The sequence below is a fragment of the Salvelinus fontinalis genome, chromosome 33 (genome assembly GCF_029448725.1).
Source record: "Salvelinus fontinalis isolate EN_2023a chromosome 33, ASM2944872v1, whole genome shotgun sequence".
In the NCBI taxonomy this organism is placed as follows: Eukaryota; Metazoa; Chordata; class Actinopteri; order Salmoniformes; family Salmonidae; genus Salvelinus; species Salvelinus fontinalis.
The window spans coordinates 48,481,240-48,500,599 of record NC_074697.1 but is presented as its reverse complement, the minus strand read 5'-3'; the positions used below and the strand labels follow the sequence as shown (position 1 = coordinate 48,500,599).

The 19,360-nt window shown below is 42.9% G+C and overlaps 1 protein-coding gene across 1 annotated transcript; it reads left to right on the top strand.

The window, feature by feature from the left end:
- The first annotated feature begins 13,705 nt into the window (after positions 1-13,705).
- LOC129832444 (uncharacterized) lies at positions 13,706-15,155 on the top strand. The gene is made up of 5 exons (XM_055896517.1): positions 13,706-13,790; positions 13,976-14,080; positions 14,176-14,445; positions 14,547-14,651; positions 14,770-15,155. The coding sequence occupies exons 1-5, from the start codon at positions 13,775-13,777 to the stop codon at positions 15,153-15,155; spliced, it is 882 nt and encodes a 293-aa protein (XP_055752492.1). The 5' UTR covers positions 13,706-13,774.
- The last annotated feature ends 4,205 nt before the right edge of the window (positions 15,156-19,360 follow it).

The following is a 19,360-nucleotide window of genomic DNA, read 5'->3' as shown; positions in this document are numbered from 1 at the left end:
AGCTATCCGAGTCAGTACAATTTGGTTTGGGTTGGCAAGATAGTGTACTAGAAAGGGTACTAGAAAGCGAACAACGGCATGTTGAAATATAACTCTGGACAGGGTAACACTGATGTCAGGCGTAGTGACAGTAGAGTACATCACTGTTGGGAAGAGTGTATTGATTCTCTCTACTGATTTATGTCCCTACGGTGTCTAAGCTGCAGAGCGCCAAATTCAAAACACAGAAATACTCATAATAAACATTCGTAAAATATACAAGTGTTATACATCGGCTTAAAGATTAACTTCTTGTTAATCCAGCCGCTGTGTCAGATTTCAAAAAGGCTTTACAGCGAAAGCATACCATGCGATTATCTGAGGACAGCGCCCCGCTTACAAAAGCATACAAACATTTTCACAAAAGTCAGACATAGCGATAAAATTATTTAACTTTGATGATCTTCATATGTTTGCACTAACAAGACTCCCTGTTACACAATAAATGTTTTTTTGTTTGTTGATAAAGTCCCTCTTTATGTCCCAAAAACTCAGTTTTGTTGGCGCGTTTTGTTCAGTAATCCACTGGCTCCAGGGCGGTCAAAACATGCAGACGAATACATCCTAATAGTACCGGTAAAGTTCGTTGAAACATGTCAAACAATGTTTATCATTAATCCTCAGGTTGTCTATTGTCTAAATAATTTAAAATATTTCAACCGGACAATAGCGTTTTCAATAGAATGGAAAAATAACGAACGGTGCCCTATCGGTCACGCGTGCATAGCAGCTCTGCATTCGTCCCCTGTCCTCTGACTAAAAGGTATTTTTACTCGTCGTTTTTCAAAATACAAGCCTGAACGCATGTCTAAAGACTGTTGACATCTAGTGGAAGCCATAGTAACTGCAATCTGGGCACTATCCCATAACATAGTGGATGGAAAATGGAAAACAACTCACATCCAAAAAATCCCACTTCCTGAATGGATTTTCCTCGGAGTTTTGCCTGCCATATCAGTTCTGTCATACTCACATACATCATTTTATCCGTTTTAAAAACTTCAGAGGGTTTTCTATCCAATACTACCATGTATATGCATATCCTAGCATCTGGGCCTGAGTAACAGGCAGTTTACTTTGGGCACGTGTGTCATCCAAACTTCAAAATACTGGCCCTACCCAAGAGAGGGTTTAAGAATGTAATTCTAAATGCTCAATGTTATTTTGTTATGTTAATTTAAATGGTTAAATTATTGTTTTAGTACTCAAGGATGACCTTACTGTATGTTGTCGACGTCTATAAAAATGTAATTATGACTCTGACCATGAGTGGATAATGAAATCATTTTTCATTAGCTGGCAAAAAGTGGGTTATCCTTCTCCTCACTGTGGTGACTAACCAAGAGGACTATATCGTGTGCAGGACTCAGCTGTCACACATGACTGTATATTGAATGCATTGAGAGTCACGTTCTGACCATAGTTCCTTTTTTATGTCTTTATTTTGGTTTGGTCAGGGCGTGAGTTGGGGTGGGCATTCTATGTTGTTTTTCTATGTTTTCCATTTCTGTGTTTGGCCTGGTATGGATCTCAATCAGAGGCAGCTGTCGATCGTTGTCTCTGATTGAGAATCATACTTAGGTAGCCTGTTTTCCCCATTTTGGTTGTGGGTGATTGTTTTCTGTTTTGTGCGTATTCCTTCCAGAACTGTTTCGTTTTCGTTCTCGCTCTTTATTATTTTTGTCATTTCAGTGTTCAGTTTATTTTGTTTATTAAAATGAACACTTACCACGCTGCACCTTGGTCCTCTTCTCCTTCACCAGGCGAAAGCCGTTACATTGAGAAATATACTTACTTTCCTCATATGCATTATTCATTTTGCACAGTTGTTGTTTTGTCCCAGGTCTAAGACCCAGAGCTAAATAAACATTTTGTCGGATGATCCAAAGGAACAGCTTTTTGTCAATTTCTCTAACTAGCAAAGCATTTCCTTCTCCAGTTCCATTATGTGAAAAACACTTGGTAGAATTGCATTTTAAAAGTCATCCCTAGTGGCACTGCGACACGTTGAACATGAGTTAACATCTTTTCCCTATTTTTTCCCATACTTACAGTGCCTTCAGAAAGTATTCAAACCCCTTTCCATTTTCCACATTTTGTAACATTACAGCCTTATTCTAAAATGGATTCCATAAATAAAAATCCTCAGCAGTCTACACACAATACCCCATAATGACAAAGCAAAAACAGGTTTTTCGAAATGTATTTAAAAAACAAAAACAGAAATACCTTATTTACATAAGACTGCTATGAGACTCAAAACTGAGCTCAGGTGCATCCTGTGCACTGAAGGTCTCCAAGAACACAGTGGCATCCATCATTCTTAAATGGAAGACGTTTAGAACCACCAAGACTCTTCCAAGAGCTGGCCGCCCAGCCAAACTGAGCAACCGGGGGAGAAGGGTCTTGATCAAGGAGATCAAAGAGCTCTGACAGAGCTCTAGAGTTCCTCTGTAGAGATGGGAGATCCTTCCAGAAGGACAACCATCTCTGCAGCACTCCATCAATCATGCCTTTATAGTAGAGTGACCAGACAGAAGCCACTCCTTATTAAAAGGCACATGATAGCCCACTTGGATTTTGCCAAAAGGCACCTAAAGACTCTCAGACCATAAAAAACAAGATTCTCTTGTCTGATGAAAATCAAGATAGAACTCTTTGGCCTGAATGCCAAGCATCACATCTAGAGGAAGCCTGGCACCATCCCTACGGTGAAGCATGGTGGTGGCAGCATCATGCTGTGGGAATGTTTTTCAGCGGCAGGGACTGGGAGACTAGTCAGGATCAAGGCAAATAGGAACGGAGCAAAGTACAGAAATATCCTTGATGAAAACCTGCTCCAGAATGCTCAGGACCTCAGACTGATGCGAAGGTTCACCTTCCAACAAGACAACGAACCTAAAAACACAGCCAAGACAATGCTGAAGTGGCTTCGGGACAAGTCTCTGAATGTCCGTGAGTGGCCCAACCAGAGCTCGGACTTGAACCGGATCAAACATTTCTGGAGAGACCTGAAAATAGTTGTGCAGCAACGCTCCCCATCCAATCTGACAAAGCTTGAGAGGATCTGCAGAGAAGAATGGGAGGAATTCCCCAAATACAGGTGTGCCAAGCTTGTAGCGTCATACCCAAGAAGACTCGAGGCTGTAATTGCTGCCAATGGTGCTTCAACAAAGTACTGAGTAAAGGGTCTGAATACTTATGTAAATGTGATATTTCAGCATTTTTATTTTTAATAAATTAGCAACAATTTCTACAAACCTGTTTTTGCTTTGTCATTATGGGGTACTGTTTATTCTTTTTTAAATGTAATACATTTTACAATAAGGCTGTAACCTAATAAAATATGGAAAAAGTAAAGTGGTCTGAATACTTCCCGAAGGCACTGTACGTTCTCATGGCCATGGCACAGGTGAAATACTCTAGCATAGTAGCCATGACCGTACTGTAACATATCCCACGAGTTGTTATCATAGAAAAACACATGTAGTCAGCTAGTACTCATACCATATCAGATCTGTTTGACCTACTTAATGCTTCACTGACAGCTGGAAGTGACCCGAAACCTGCGTGCAATGTTATGTAAACCTTCCCAGAATGTCTGTCTCACCAGAGAGGAATGATATCAATGTGAAGCATTCTAATCACTTTCACTACCACCGTCTCCATGAGAAGATAACTGGTTCGACAGCAAACAGTATCTCTTTCTGACACCAGTGCATTTCTCCCAGATCTGCAGGATTTGATCAACACTCCTCATTCATAAAAGAGTGTGTGCCACTCCCATCCACAATAGTTGACGGCAGACCCCTCGGAAGAAAAAAAAAATCATCTTCACCATCTAATCAAAGTTAGTCTGAATCAATGTCTCCGGCACAACCTTTTACACCCACAGTGACACATTTGACGGCTTCCATCAGGCTATAATTCAGTTTGCAAATGCCTAACGCAATTTCCGAGGAAGGTCAGGAGCAACAGCAGCTAATGCCAGTTCGATTGTGCAAGCTGCTAAGGCATTGCATTACAGCAAGGGATGCTAGTCAACAACAGGAGTTGAGATAGAAGAAGGAACGCTTGCTGTCATCCTATTTCCATGGGACATTCCTTGTAGGCCTACTACTTTCAGACAAAATATTGCATTATTAATTAATGCAATATGTTTACTCAGTCTATGGATATTAATAGTAGACCAAACTACTATTACAATGGCATTATGCTAACAAATCGTCACATATGGTGGAGAATGCATGCAAAATACTGTGATACCTAAACAAAATGCTGAAAAAGGAGCAAGCTCCGTTTTTTACATTCATAAACCATAGACATTAACATATGTTGCAAGAGCTAAAGATCTAATCGGTGGTGTATTTAACTACCCAGCGGGCTAGAGGAATATCTTTGAGTTGGGACAGCCTGTTTCAAGGTTAAATGATCCACAGAGGCCAGTGGTGCTTAGCAACTGCAAACATGACTAATGTAGCCCCTGATCCAGGTCCTGACCCAGGTGTGCCGCCTCAGCAGCCCCCCAAGAAAGTCTCCTCTGCCCGGGCACTTCTGGCCTTGCCCAGGTAATTGACGGTGAGTGATCACTCAAGTCTCCAGGGTGATGATGTGGAGAAAAAAAAATCCATGCAATGTTAGCCCACACATGGCCTCTCAGTATACCTGTACTAATAAAACACCCCCCCGAGTTTAATCCCATTGCCGCTAAGGTTACTATTTGGGCAATTATCATTAAGTCTGTCTTCTAGCAGACTTCAAACCTGTCAGTATAGACACAGGTTAAAGCCACAACTATTTTATAGGCTGATGAGTTTGAAATACTTTCACCAGACATCCACTTGCATCCACTTGTTGTCAGGGTTGTGTGCGGAGAATATTTGGAGTCAAACGCAGGACACAGTGTTGAGCGAAACCACAGTGTATTACTCAAATAAATGCACAATTCCACAAATGGAAAATAAACAGATACATACACGTATCAACTACAACACCTAACGCACAAACAATCACGGACAAAACAGAAATGAAAGCCAGAGGGTTAAATAGGGAACATGATGGGAGATTTGAAACCAGGTGTGTATAATACAGACAAAACAAAACGAAACTGAAAAATGGATCGATGGTGACTAGAAAGCCGGTGACGTCGACCGCCGAACACCACCCGAACAAGGAGAAGGGCCGACTTCGGCGGAAGTCGTGACACTTGTGTAGTGTAAGGATACGTAGCATAGATACTGCAGAACTTCCAAGCAAGCCCCTCATTCCCACATTACTCAATTCTACTTTTCCATGCCCTTGTTTTCATCAATACACAGTATCGTATTGCCTTCTCCTTTCCCTTAGTCTTCTTATCATCCTTTAAGATGATAAATGTTTTAGCTTACTGCCATCTCCTCAAAACAGTGCACATTCCCCTACTTTCTCTCTCTTCCTCTCTCTCGCAAAACCTTTGTGATGGTTTTACCCAATTATACCCCTTATCAAGCTAAAGTCATGATATTGACTATTTCCTGGCATTTTCTGAGTAGGCCGGCCTGTTTTGTGCGATGAGAGACAAGTATGTACTGTATGAGCTAAAGCTGCAGGGACTACCATGCACTGAGGATCCAATCATTTCCCCTTATACGATATGTTAGTGGAATAGCAACAATCGGACTCAGTGGTGATAGCGGGGAGAGCTCCCCAGAATTGGATCCTTTGACGAATCCCTACCCTGGCTTTCTACAAAAGTGAAAATTCTGAACTTAATAAAATATCAAGTTGGCTTTCTACTTGCAGGTGGATGGAGGGGGCACGATGGTTCACTGGCTCTCTCAGCATAGGCTCAATAACCACAAACATTCAAATATAATTTCAGGTATCAAATAGCATTTTAGTTAGCATCTATGGTAGTTGAATTTTCAACACTGGGAAACAAACATAGTTTCCAATTGTCTCATTCATCCCCTCTCCCCTGTAACTTTACCCCAGGTCGTTGTTAAACTCAGCAAAAAAAGAAACATCCCTTTTTCAGGACCCTGTCTTTCAAAGATCACTGGTCTAGGGTTTCTGGGATAATGATGTTGGTGTGAACCATGACCAGTCTTTTGAAGCACTTCAAGCTACAGACGTGAGTGCTACGGGTTGGTAGTCGTTTAGGCAGGTTACTTTAGTGTTCTAGGGGTACAAGCACTAAGGGTACAAGCCTGTTTAAAATATTCTTGGTATTACAGACTCGGACAGGCAGAGGTTGAAAATGTCAGTGAAGACACTTTAGCAGTTGGTCAGCGCATGCTCGTAGTACATGTCCTGGTAATCCGTGTGGCCCTGTGAGTAATTTAGCTCGTCTGGTAGGCTCGTGTCACTGGGCAGCTCTCGGCTGTTCTTCCCTTTGTAGTCTGTAATAGTTTGCAAGCACTGCCACATCCGACAAAACTTCAGAGCCGGTGTAGTACGATTCTATCTTTGTCCTGTATTGATGCTTTGCCTGTTTGATGGTTCGTCGGAGGGCATAGCGGGGGGCAAAGCGGCAGCTCTAGCCTTTAGCTCAGTGCGGATGTTGCCTGTAATCCATGGCTTCTGGGTTGGGGTATGTACCTACGGTCACTGTGGGGACAACGTAATTGATGCTCTTATTGATGAAGATAATGACTGATGTGGTGTACTCCTCAATGCCATCGGAGGAATCCCGGAACATATTCTAGTCTGTGCTAACTTAACAGTCATGTAGCTTAGCATCTGCGTCATCTGACCACTTTTGTTATTGGTATAGTCACTGGTGCTTCCTGCTATAATTTTTGCTTGTAAGCAGCAATCAGGAGGATAGAATTATGGTCAGATTTGCCAAATGGAGGGCAAGGGAGAACTTTGTATGCGTCTCTGTGTGTGCAGTAAAGGTGATCTAGGTTTTCTTTCCTCTGGTTGCACATTTAACATGCTGAAATTTGGTAAAACGGATTTAAGATTCCCTGCATTAAAGTAGGAGCGCCGTGTTTTCTTATGGCGGAATACAGCTCAGTCAATGTTATCTTAGTGCCAGCCTCTGACTGTGTTGGTATGCAAACAGCCACAAAAAAATACAGATGAAAACTCTCTAGGTACAGTAGCTTGCGAAAGTATTCACCCCCCTTGGCATTTTTCCTATTTTGTTGCCTTACAACCTGGAATTCAAATATATGTTTTGGGGGTTTGTATCATTTGATTTACACAACATACTTACCATTTTGAAGATGCAAAATATTTTTGGGTGTGAAATAAACAAGAAATAAAAAAACTGAAAACTTGAGCATGCATAACTATTCACCCCACCAAAGTCAATACTTTGTAGAGACACCTTTTGCAGCAATTATAGCTGAAAGTCTCTTGCGGTATGTCTCTATAAGCTTGGCACATCTAGGCACTGGGATTTTTTGCAATTCTTCAAGGCAAAACTTCTCCAGCTCCTTCAAGTTGGATGGGTTCCACTGGTGTACAGCAATCTTTAAGTCATACCACAGATTTTGAACTGGATTGAGGTCTGGGCTTTGACAAGGCCATTCCAATACATTTAAATGTTTCCCCTTAAATCACTCGAGTGTTGCTATAGCAGTACGCTTAGGGTCATTGTCCTGCTGGAAGGTGTACCTCCGTCCCAGTCTCAAATCCCTGGAAGACTGAAACAGGCTTCCCTCTAGAATTTCCCTGTATTTAGCACATCAATCATTCCTTCAATTCTGACCAGTTTCCCAGTACCTGACGATGAAAAACATCCCCACAGCATGAAGCTGCCACCACCATGCTTCACTGTGGGGATGGTATTCTCGGGGTGATGAGAGGTGTTGTGTTTGCGCCAGAAATAGCATTTTCCTTGATGGCCCAAAAGATAAATTTTAGTGGCATCTGACCAGTGTACCTTCTTCCATATGTTTGGGGAGTCTCCCACAGGCCTTTTGGCGAACACCAAACGTGTTTGCTTATTTATTTCTTTAAGCAATGGCTTTTTTCTGGCCACTCCTCCGTAAAGCCCAGCTCTGTGGAGTGTACGGCTTAAAGTGGTTCTATGGACAGATACTCCAATCTCAGCTGTGGATCTTTGCAGCTCCTTCAGGGTTATCTTTGGTCTCTTTGTTGCCTCTCTGATTAATGCCCTCCTTGCCTAGTCCGGGAGTTTTGGTGAGCGGCCCTCACTTGGCAGGTTTGTTGTGGTGCCATATTCTTTCCATTTTTCAATAATAGATTTAACGGTGCTCCGTGGGATGTTCAAAGTTTATAACACATCCCTGATCTGTACTTCTCCATAACTTTGTCCCTGAACTGTTTGGAGAGGTCCTTGGTCTTCATGGTGCCGCTTGCTTGGTGGTGCCCCTTGGTGTTGTAGACTCTAGGGCCTTTCAGAACAGGTGTATATATATTGAGATCATGTGACACTTAGATTGCACACAAGTGGACTTTATTTAACTAATTATGTGACTTCTGAAGGTAATTGGTTGCACCAGATCTTATTTAGGGGCTTCAAAGCAAAGGGGGTGAAAACATATGCACGCACCACTTTTCCGTTTTGTATTGTTTTTGCATTTTTTTAATCAAGTCTTTTTTTTTCATTTCACTTCACCTATTTGGACCATTTTGTGACCATGTCCATTACATGAAATCCAAATAAAAATCCATTTAAATTACAGTTTGTAATGCAACAAAATAGGAAAAACGCCAAGGGGGATGAATACTTTTGCAAGGCACTGTAGGTAGTGTGGTCTACAGTTTATCATGAGATACTCTAACTCAGGTGAGCAATAACTCGAGACTTCCTTAGATATCGTGCACCAGCTGTTATTTACAAAAATAGATAGTTCTCCGCCCCTTGTCTTACCAGACGCCACTGTTCTATCATGCCGGTGCAGCGTATAACCAGCCAGCTGTATGTTGATAGTGTGGTCGTTCAGCCACGTCTCCGTGAAGCATAAGATATTACAGTTTTGAATGTCCCGTTGGTAGTTTAATCTTCCGCACAGGTCATCTATATTATTGTCCAAAGATTGCACGTTTGCTAGCAGAATGGAAGGAAGTGGGGGTTTATTCGATCGCCTACGAATTCTCAAAAGGCAACCTGCCCTTCGGCCCCTTTTTCTCCGCCTCCTCTTCACACAAATCATGGGGATTTGGGCCTGTTTCCGAGAAAGCAGTATAATGTTCGCGTCAGCCTAAAAAAAGGATTCTGCCAGTCCTTAGTGAGTAATCGCAGTCCTGATGTCCAGAAGTTATTTTCGGTCATAAGAGACGGTAGTGGCAACATTTTGTACATAATGAGTAAAAAAAGAAGTTATAAACAAACAAAAAAAACACAATCGGTTGGGGGCACGTAAAATGTCTGCCTTCCTCCCCGGCGCAATCTTGACATGCTGACCACACAGCTGCTCACGTCACGTGAGTGTTGCAAAATAAATGTACACATATATGTTATTCAGTCATTGCACCCACACTGCTCGTGCGCAACTAGCGTCTGCGTGACCAGGCGCTAAAATAGAACTTGTTTCTATTTGTGACACTCGACGGCTGCAAGTCCTGCCTCTCCCATCTCCTCATTGGTTTTTAGGAGCATATACCTGGTCCACACCCCAGTTCAGTCGGTTGTGGTAATGCACCTTAAAGTTGGTTGCCAACCGCCATATAAAGTCCAAAGAAGAAGAAGAAGCCTGAAAGAGGAGAGATTACTAGAAATGAACTCAGTTTACCGTTTTATCGGTGGATTAATTGTCAGAGAATAGGACCTTGTGCATTTCGGGTAAAATAACAACCAATGTTTATATCCCATGCAAATTAGATAGCAACAGCAAGCTAGCTAGCTAAATTGCCATAAATGTTTAATGCTTTTCGACCGGTCCCCAAATTAATATAAGTGCTTCAGAGTTTGTTTTGATAGTTCAACCTGCGTGTTCTGAACGCATCTGGTGTGGGTGGAAAAATATATACTTGCGTGCGTTGGTGCATTCGGACACAATGAAAATACATTTCTTAAATAATGGAAGGCAGTGGGGCAAGATCAGGTGGGACCATTCTAACCAGTGAGTGGGCAGATACGCATATGACAGTTACCACAGTTACAAAGTTGTCTAAATCATAAAAATTCATGAAAACAAAAGTGTGCTTTTTGTTTTTAATTTAAGGTTAGAGGTTAGAAGTATGCTTGTTCTCAAAGTTGCAGTGTCCTATTTATATCACTGCACTCTTTAAATCATTCCGAAACTACTGTTCGATCAAATAAGTCACACGATCAAATAAGTCACACCTCAAGCTGAACCTCGGCAAGACGGAGCTGCTCTTCCTTCCAGGGAAGGACTGCCCGTTCTATGATCTCGCCATCACGGTTGACAACTCCATTGTGTCCTCCTCCCAGAGTGCTAAGAACCTTGGCGTGATCCTGGACAACACCCTGTCGTTCTCAACTAACATCAAGGCGGTGACCCGTTCCTGTAGGTTCATGCTCTACAACATTCGCAGAGTACGACCCTGCCTCACACAGGAAGCGGCGCAGGTCTTAATCCAGGCACTTGTCATCTTCCGTCTGGATTACTGCAACTCGCTTTTGGCTGGGCTCCCTGCCTGTGCCATTAAACCCCTACAACTCATCCAGAATGCCGCAGCCCGTCTGGTGTTCAACCTTCCCAAGTTCTCTCACGTCACCCCGCTCCTCCGCTCTCTCCACTGGCTTCCAGTTGAAGCTCGTATCCGCTACAAGACCATGGTGCTTGCCTACGGAGCTGTGAGGGGAACGACACCTCCGTACCTTCAGGCTCTGATCAGGCCCTACACCCAAACAAGGGCACTGCGTTCATCCACCTCTGGCCTGCTCGCCTCCCTACCTCTGAGGAAGTACAGTTCCCGCTCAGCCCAGTCAAAACTGTTCGCTGCTCTGGCACCCCAATGGTGGAACAAACTCCCTCACGACGCCAGGTCAGCGGAGTCAATCACCACCTTCCGGAGACACCTGAAACCCCACCTCTTTAAGGAATACCTAGGATAGGATAAAGTAATCCTTCTAACCCCCCCCCCCCCTTAAAAGATTTAGATGCACTATTGTAAAGTGGTTGTTCCACTGGATATAATAAGGTGAATGCACCAATTTGTAAGTCGCTCTGGATAAGAGCGTCTGCTAAATGACTTAAATGTAAATGTAAACGTAGGAAAAAAAGCCCTAACTTTTTTGTCAACCAAATTTGACACTCGCTCTTTGATCTCTATACAAAAACTCCTTGCTTGGTTGGCAAAACAAATAAAAATTAAACAACACCACTGGCTGGAGAAAATAGATTTTCAGCCCCAGTTATCCCTTTCGCTTAGCCTCTTTCTCTCTTGTGTGGTGTACTGATTGGAATCATCCTCATTGACCAGAATGTGCTGCACCTGTTGTCCGAAGGTGTGCTAGCACAGCTGATATTTAAGTGCTGCTGGCCCAGTGCTTCTGTTGGAAGAAGAGATCTTATAAGACCCAACTGGAGTTAATTGGCCAGCAATCAGTAGGCCCCCCATGGATGCCTTTCAGTACCCATTTGAAAACCCACTTGTTTCGTTCTGGTTGTCAGTGGCTCATTTGCTCATTTCCCTTTTTCTGTTGAGTGATGCTTTTTGGTTTCTTATTGGGGAACGTAACAAGTCAGACATGCACGCACACACACACATACCCACGTGAGAGAGATTAAAGTAGATGTCACACGTCCAGATTTGATGGATGACCCTATGTGGTCCTATGTGAGCCTATGTGACCGCTATGTGAACCTAAGGGGTTGCCTGTCAGGGCATTCTGATGGTTAGGTGGGGGTCTTTGGGTAAGGGTCCAGTTGTCAGGTCAACCGGTAATGATTTATGACCCCAGCCTGATTTATGACCCTATGTAATGATTTATGACCCTATGTCCTGTTGTAGCAGGCCTGCCCATATTTGGGCTTCCGGTCAGGACATCCTGGCCGGGGTGGGGGTCTTTGGGGTAAGTGTCAAGTTGTCAATGTCGTAAATCAGAAAAAGATCATGATTTATGAACCTATGTAGTGATTGATGCCCCAATGGTTTGTAGAAGGGGGGCATGCCCATATTTGGGCTTCCGGTCAGGACATTCTGATGGTTAGAGGGGGGCTTTTGGGTGGTAAGTGACCAGGTGTCATGTCAAACTGTTCCTGGATGTCTAGTGTTGGGGGGTTGTTAATGAACATTTCAAAGAGGCTGGCTTTGCAGAAGCCTTATAAAGCCCCAAAACAATGCATGTTTAAGATTGTACAAGATAAACCCCCTGAATATTAAACAAAAATGACACATATGTCAATTTATGGTATGTTATGCTCGGCTTGTCATGAACCCAGTGAACAAAGCATTGAGGAAGTTCTGTGTGAAGCTCCAGAATGTTTTAAAGGATTTTTGGGTACGAGTGAGGGCCCTATGTCTTACATATTCCAGCCGGAGGATTCTACGGTAAAGATCTTCAACGCCTGTGGCCCCAAACCCGTTTATCAGGCAAAACCTGGGAGTTTTTCTCCTGCTCTGGGCATGAGAGAATGGCTAAACATCCGGATGGCTCTTTGTAAAATTGAACAGGTCCTGAGTGGCACAGCTGTGCCAGGCTATGCGTTGGAAGAACAGGTCTTCGGACGCAGTGATCTCAAGGCTCTAAGAATTGCTTCAATGGACTATAACCCGGACAACAAAGTGACAATTTTAGCCTGTCAAGTTTATGATGCGGGTAATGCTACAAAGTCTGTCAATTCTCCAGTAGCATCCAGAGCATGCAAAGATGTCAACTTTTTTATTCCTGTGTTTAGTTTTAAATGGGTTGATTATCCAATTTTCATAACACTTATGAATAAGCTGGACATTCTCTTCAAAAATCGCGAACAGTTAAGACGCTGGCCTCGACTTTTCTTGAGACATAGCCAGGACCAAAAGGCCCGACGTAGGATTTACCCCTGGAGTGAAAACTTAGCAAGTGTTGATGAGCCTGGCAAGAGATCCCGGCATTTTGATGACCAACTGGACACTGACAATGGGGGGTGGTTGCATCAGATCCCTGGATCTGTAAGAAAGGCTTTGTAAAATACCTTAAGAATGTAAGGCTATAAAATGTATGTACTAAATATTTTGAATGAAATAAAATGGTTTTTAAAAACAGAATCTCACCACGTTATGAACTCTCGCGTTTGTTCACGCTTAGCGCAGTCTGTCCCTGAGAAAAAAAACTTGCGCAATGTGCGCGCGTATGGGCGTGCTTGTGCTGTAGTGGCTGTGTGTGTGTGTGTGTGGGTGTGTGTGTGTTTCAAAAACAGAAAAAGGGGGGCGAGGTGTTTGTTAAAAAAATACCCTTGCATCTGCGCTCAAGGCTCTCTCTCTATGCATGGGGGGGTCGTTTGAAACCAGGGTTTACACTATCAGGCCAAACAGATGTCTAAAAGTCATTCAGCCCAGTGCTGTCGAGACCTCCCCAGCCCCAGCATCTAGATGCTAGCCCCCGGAGATTTTAGAATATCAAAAGATACCTAATGTTTAGACGCCACCCAATACCCTATGTTTGAACCAAATGGCTGGTGTTTGAACCACATGCCTTAGGTTTCAAAGATAACTTTTTAGGCTGTTTTAGCGCGAAAAATACGACACCACTAGAGTCCGACGGCTACAAAAGCTAAGCAAAACAGGTCCCCCCTGTTAGCATCGTTTTCGCGCATTTACCCTACAGCATTCCTCCAGGAATAGTTATCGGACGGACCCCTTTAAAAAAGATCTGGTAAATACCCTCCTGATGGATATTTCTCAAGGTTAGTTCTTGAAATAAATATTTACATATGCTATATATTAGATTTGTTTGTTCTTGGGAATTGTTTGAAAACGTTGTATGTTATAGAAATATTAAACAGGTCTTAGGGCCCGGATTCTTAACGTATAAAATGTCAATATTAGCTAAAATGATTAGAGCTTTAATATTATCTAATGTTTTTTTTAGATTCTCAAACCTTCACTCAGATTCTCCGAGATATAACTGAACTCGAACCGGTCGTAGGGTCTCCGGAACAAATTGTTTACATCCCAACGCCGACCCTGAATTGTAGTAAGTAAGATTCCAAGAATTCCTTAAGAATATTTATACCTTAAAAACAAAAAGTATCGGCGTCTTATATTAAAAGTTATTTTATGTGTTTACAGCGGAAATACCTCCTAGAACGGGTGCCATAGGGAGTCTACACGGTTTCTGTGAAGGATATGCCTACGAGACAATTGTGCCCTACTCCCAGGATGTATTTACACAGAAGCCGCAAACAGAGACTTTAAACGGCCTGTCAACTCCCCTGACCCAGGACCGCTGGACGCCCCCTATTAAACACCAACGGACAATCAGGGCCCAGATCCACAGGTCCGCTTCACCCGAACAATACTACTGGGAGGGTATTCACGAGACAGCGTTACAAGGACAAGGTATGAATCAATTATAATTTATATATATATATATATATTTTATTTTTATGCCTGAATATGTTTAAACATGTACTAATGCTGTTTTTTTTTTTAAATTTCAGGCTCACAAGCTACAGACCAGGCAGATGCTATAATTAGGGTTGCCCAAAGACATGTTCCCGAGTTCTCAGAGCTTCTTCAGAACAGCCCTCTTCAAAAAAGCCGAGGTATTTAATTAATGTATTGTTAATATATAGGCTTATATCTGAAATGTATTTTACATTTTTATCAAACATATTTTAGGGTTAATAACCTATTTTTCTGTATGTATTATTTTTAATGCAGACTCCTCGCCTGCTTATAAAGACCTCCAAGAAGCTACACATCTAGATCCCGAGGAGGCGCCAAAGACCCCAGTCACCAGAACAGCGAAGCCTGATGATTTCAAAGTTTTAAATGACATTTCTGAGGTAGACGATTTGATGTTCTGTGAAGTGGCCAACCTTATTGAAGCGGCCAATTCTGGTGCGGCAAAAGCCTCTTGTGAAATAGACCAAGCCGTGCTTTTCAAGGCTTTTACACAGGGTTTAAAATCACGAAAGGCTTTACTTCAACGTCGTATGGGTATTCTATTCGAACATCAATACAATCAGGATGTGTCATTCTGGCGTAGAGAGCTTCCCCGCATGTTAAACAACAGTAGGGTTAAAACAAGCAAATACCTCCGTTAAAAAACACATATGTAAAAAAAACACAAGCACACACATCCTTAAGTAGAGAAATGGCGCCCCCTATAGACCTAAGCGAGACAATTGAAACCCTCTTAGCGGAAATCCCTACAGAGCTCCAAGATATAATTAACCATATGAATGATTCTGGGCTAATTGACATAGGGGCTATAGATGAAAACCTATTATCCCAGATTCCCTCCGAACTCATTGAAATTATTACACGTATGAATGAGTCAGGGTCTGCAGATGAAAACAGGTTATCACAGATACCCGAATCAATCATATCTTTAATTACCCAGATGAACGAGAGCCCAAGGTTTAATTCTGCACCCCCTACACCTCTAAGCCATCCTTTAACACCCTTGTTCGAAGAGGAAACCCAATACGATGTTTTTGAACAGCTGAACAAATGTCTATCAAATCTGGATCGGGAAGGTCTTGATCACAATGTACAGAACGAAAGCCCTAGGTTTAATTCTGCACCACCTACACCTCTAAGCCAGCCTTTAACACCCATGTCTGAAGAGTCTGAAACCCAATACGATGTTTTTGAACAGTTGGACGATTGTCTAGCAAATCAGGATGGGGATGGTCTTGATCGCAGTGAACATGTTTTGTATCGAAATAAATTCCACAATATTGAGGTTCGACAGTTTTTCAATTTCGCATGGGGGGGTCAGATTCGGGAATATGCTGTGTTTTACGTAATGCTTATGGACACTTTGAATGAACTGGTAGATAGAGTTAGAGCTTATAGCCAACCAAGGGATACCTTACAGTTGGAAATTTTAGGAGACAGTCTGCAGAGCCGTGTGTCGCTTATTTTAAATAGGGGTGAAGCAGATCTTGAACAATTTGTTAACCTGCTAGAACGCCTTGTTCAGTCAAATTTAAACGTGCTAGCAGATAGGACCCTCGAACTTGTAGTACAATTAGTCCGGCCACCCCAAGGAGGCGGCGGGCAGAGACGTAAACTCGATAGCCTGATGCAGTCCGAAATCATAAGCAATAAAAAGGCCTACCTCATAATCGTTCACAATCATGGTAATAAGCTATGCTTTGCCATAGGTTTGGCCCACTTACTCAGCCCAGGATGTACAGAGCGCGAAGCGTTACAGAAAGCTCAAGAGCTACAAAAGGCTGTGGGTTTAGGTATACAGGATGCTGTGGCTTTCTCAGACATAGGCAAATTTGAAAACTTTCTGAATATCAAGATTGTGGTTTTGTACCACAGCAGGGCTAATGACGCGCTCCTGAAGTTCCAAAATATACAAGAGCCACACCCTAAGACTATGTACTTTTATGTGCAAAATGAGCATTACTATGCCGTAACTAACATCACAGCATTTTTAGGCGCCCCATATGTCTGTCCAGCCTGTCATACCGGCTACACCCGCAAGGGGGGGCACTCGTGCCGTTATAACTGTTCAGTATGTCTGGATAAACATTGCCCTATGCAACCGCTAAACTTGACACCCTGTGAGGATTGTCACCGCACATGTCGTTCAGCCTACTGTTACGAAAAACACAAAACTGAAACATGGCACCCCAAGGCCTGTAAATCTGTAAGCATTTGTGACATTAACAAGAAATGTCCAAAATGCCATTGCAATTACAACCTTAAAATAGACAGCCCTAAACCCCATGTTTGTGGAATCATACATTGCCCAATCTGTAAAGGGCCCTTGAAAAGCAGAGACGCAGAAGTTGTTCAAGAAGTACCACATGAGTGCTACATTCAGCCCCTGGCTGAAGATGAACATACAGAGAAATATGTTTTTTATGATTTTGAGACAAATCAGCAATCAGGGGTTCACTTGCCTATTTTTGTATCTACCATGACTTTCAACGGTGAAAAGTGGTCGGCCGAGGGGCCCGATTGCGCCCGACTCTTTCTAAAACATTTTAGAAAGGCCCAGTACAGAAACTTCACGTTTATAGCACACAATGCGCGCGCCTATGACTCCTATCTGCTTCTGAACCCTTTGATACAGCAAGGCGTGGCGCCCAGTGTCATTGCTCAAGGGAGTAAAATCTTATGTTTTGTTGACCACGCCTTCAAACAGAGATACATTGACAGTTTAAGCTTCTTACCCATGAGATTGGCTCAAATGCCAGAGGCCTTGGGTTTTGAAAACTCGGTCAAAGGCTATTTCCCCCACTTCTTCACATCTGACGAGAATCTACATTATATAGGAGCTTATCCAGCCCCCGAAATGTACGGTTGTGATCAAATGTCTACCAAAGAGCGTGAGAAATTCATGACTTGGTACGAGACAGTAAGACATGGAACTTTTGATTTTCATAAAGAGATGGAATCATACTGTGACAATGACGTGGTTATACTACGTGAAGGATGCCTCAGATTCCGAGAAGAGGTAATCAAAGATGCAGGCATTGACCCCTGGAGCTGTACAACTATTGCATCCGCGTGCATGAAAACCTATCGTACACACTATCTAACTCCAGCCTCTATAGCGATCCCATCGCCAGACAACTACCGACGACAATTCAAGGCCTACTCTAGTGGCTCCATTCAATGGTTGGAGTACCTAGCCCAGGATAAAAATGTTTTTATCCAACATGCTTTGAATCGGGGCGAGAAGGCTTTTGGGCCTTACCATGTAGATGGATACACACAGATTGACGGTGTTGAGACAGTGTATGAGTACAACGGTTGTTTCTTCCACGGTTGTAAATTATGCTTTGTCCCCCAGGCCATGTGTGTCCTAACCCAAAAGACTTTTGGGGAAATGTACCAAGAGTTCCAAGACAAACTGAATTCTTTAAAGGCTACATACGGGTTAAAAGTGGTGGTTTTGTGGGAACACGAATGGACAGCCCTGAAAAAGGCGGATCCTCATGTTCAGGCCTTCCTTACCCAATATGACCCTCCAGAGCCCCTGGAACCGAGACAGGCCTTGTTTGGAGGCAGGACCAATGCTTTGACATTGCGTTATGTAGCTCAACCCGACGAGACAATAGGTTATGTAGATTTTACATCCCTATATCCTCATGTAATGAGTTCCTCATGCTATCCTATAGGGCATCCTGAAATTATTCACAGCGACTTTGACGAACCCCAAAATTATTTTGGTTTAATCAAAGCGACTGTCTACCCTCCTAGGGGTCTGTTTATACCTGTGCTGCCTTACAAGGGGTCTAAAGGAAAACTTTTCTTTCCCCTTTGTCGCACATGCTGTGAAAACAACAACCAGGAAAACCCATGTGATCACTCAGATCAAGAAAGAGCCCTGACAGGTGTCTGGGTCACCGTTGAATTCTCTAAGGCTTTGGAGAAGGGGTATCGTGTGGCCAAAATCTTTGAAGTGTGGAACTTTTCCAGGAAATCAGACACACTTTTTAAAGAGTACATCAAGACCTTCTTGAGATGCAAGCAGATGGCTTCAGGCTATCCAGCATCGGTTACAGATGAAGAAAGTAAAGAGAAGTACATTCAAGACTACCATGACAGAGAAGGCATACTTCTTGACCCTGACAGAATACAGGTCAACAAAACCAAAAGAAATGTTTCGAAATTGTACTTGAATGTACTTCTCTTTACTTTCTTCATCTGTAACCGATGCTGGATAGCCTGAAGCCATCTGCTTGCATCTCAAGAAGGTCTTGATGTACTCTTTAAAAAGTGTGTCTGATTTCCTGGAAAAGTTCCACACTTCAAAGATTTTGGCCACACGATACCCCTTCTCCAAAGCCTTAGAGAATTCAACGGTGACCCAGACACCTGTCAGGGCTCTTTCTTGATCTGAGTGATCACATGGGTTTTCCTGGTTGTTGTTTTCACAGCATGTGCGACAAAGGGGAAAGAAAAGTTTTCCTTTAGACCCCTTGTAAGGCAGCACAGGTATAAACAGACCCCTAGGAGGGTAGACAGTCGCTTTGATTAAACCAAAATAATTTTGGGGTTCGTCAAAGTCGCTGTGAATAATTTCAGGATGCCCTATAGGATAGCATGAGGAACTCATTACATGAGGATATAGGGATGTAAAATCTACATAACCTATTGTCTCGTCGGGTTGAGCTACATAACGCAATGTCAAAGCATTGGTCCTGCCTCCAAACAAGGCCTGTCTCGGTTCCAGGGGCTCTGGAGGGTCATATTGGGTAAGGAAGGCCTGAACATGAGGATCCGCCTTTTTCAGGGCTGTCCATTCGTGTTCCCACAAAACCACCACTTTTAACCC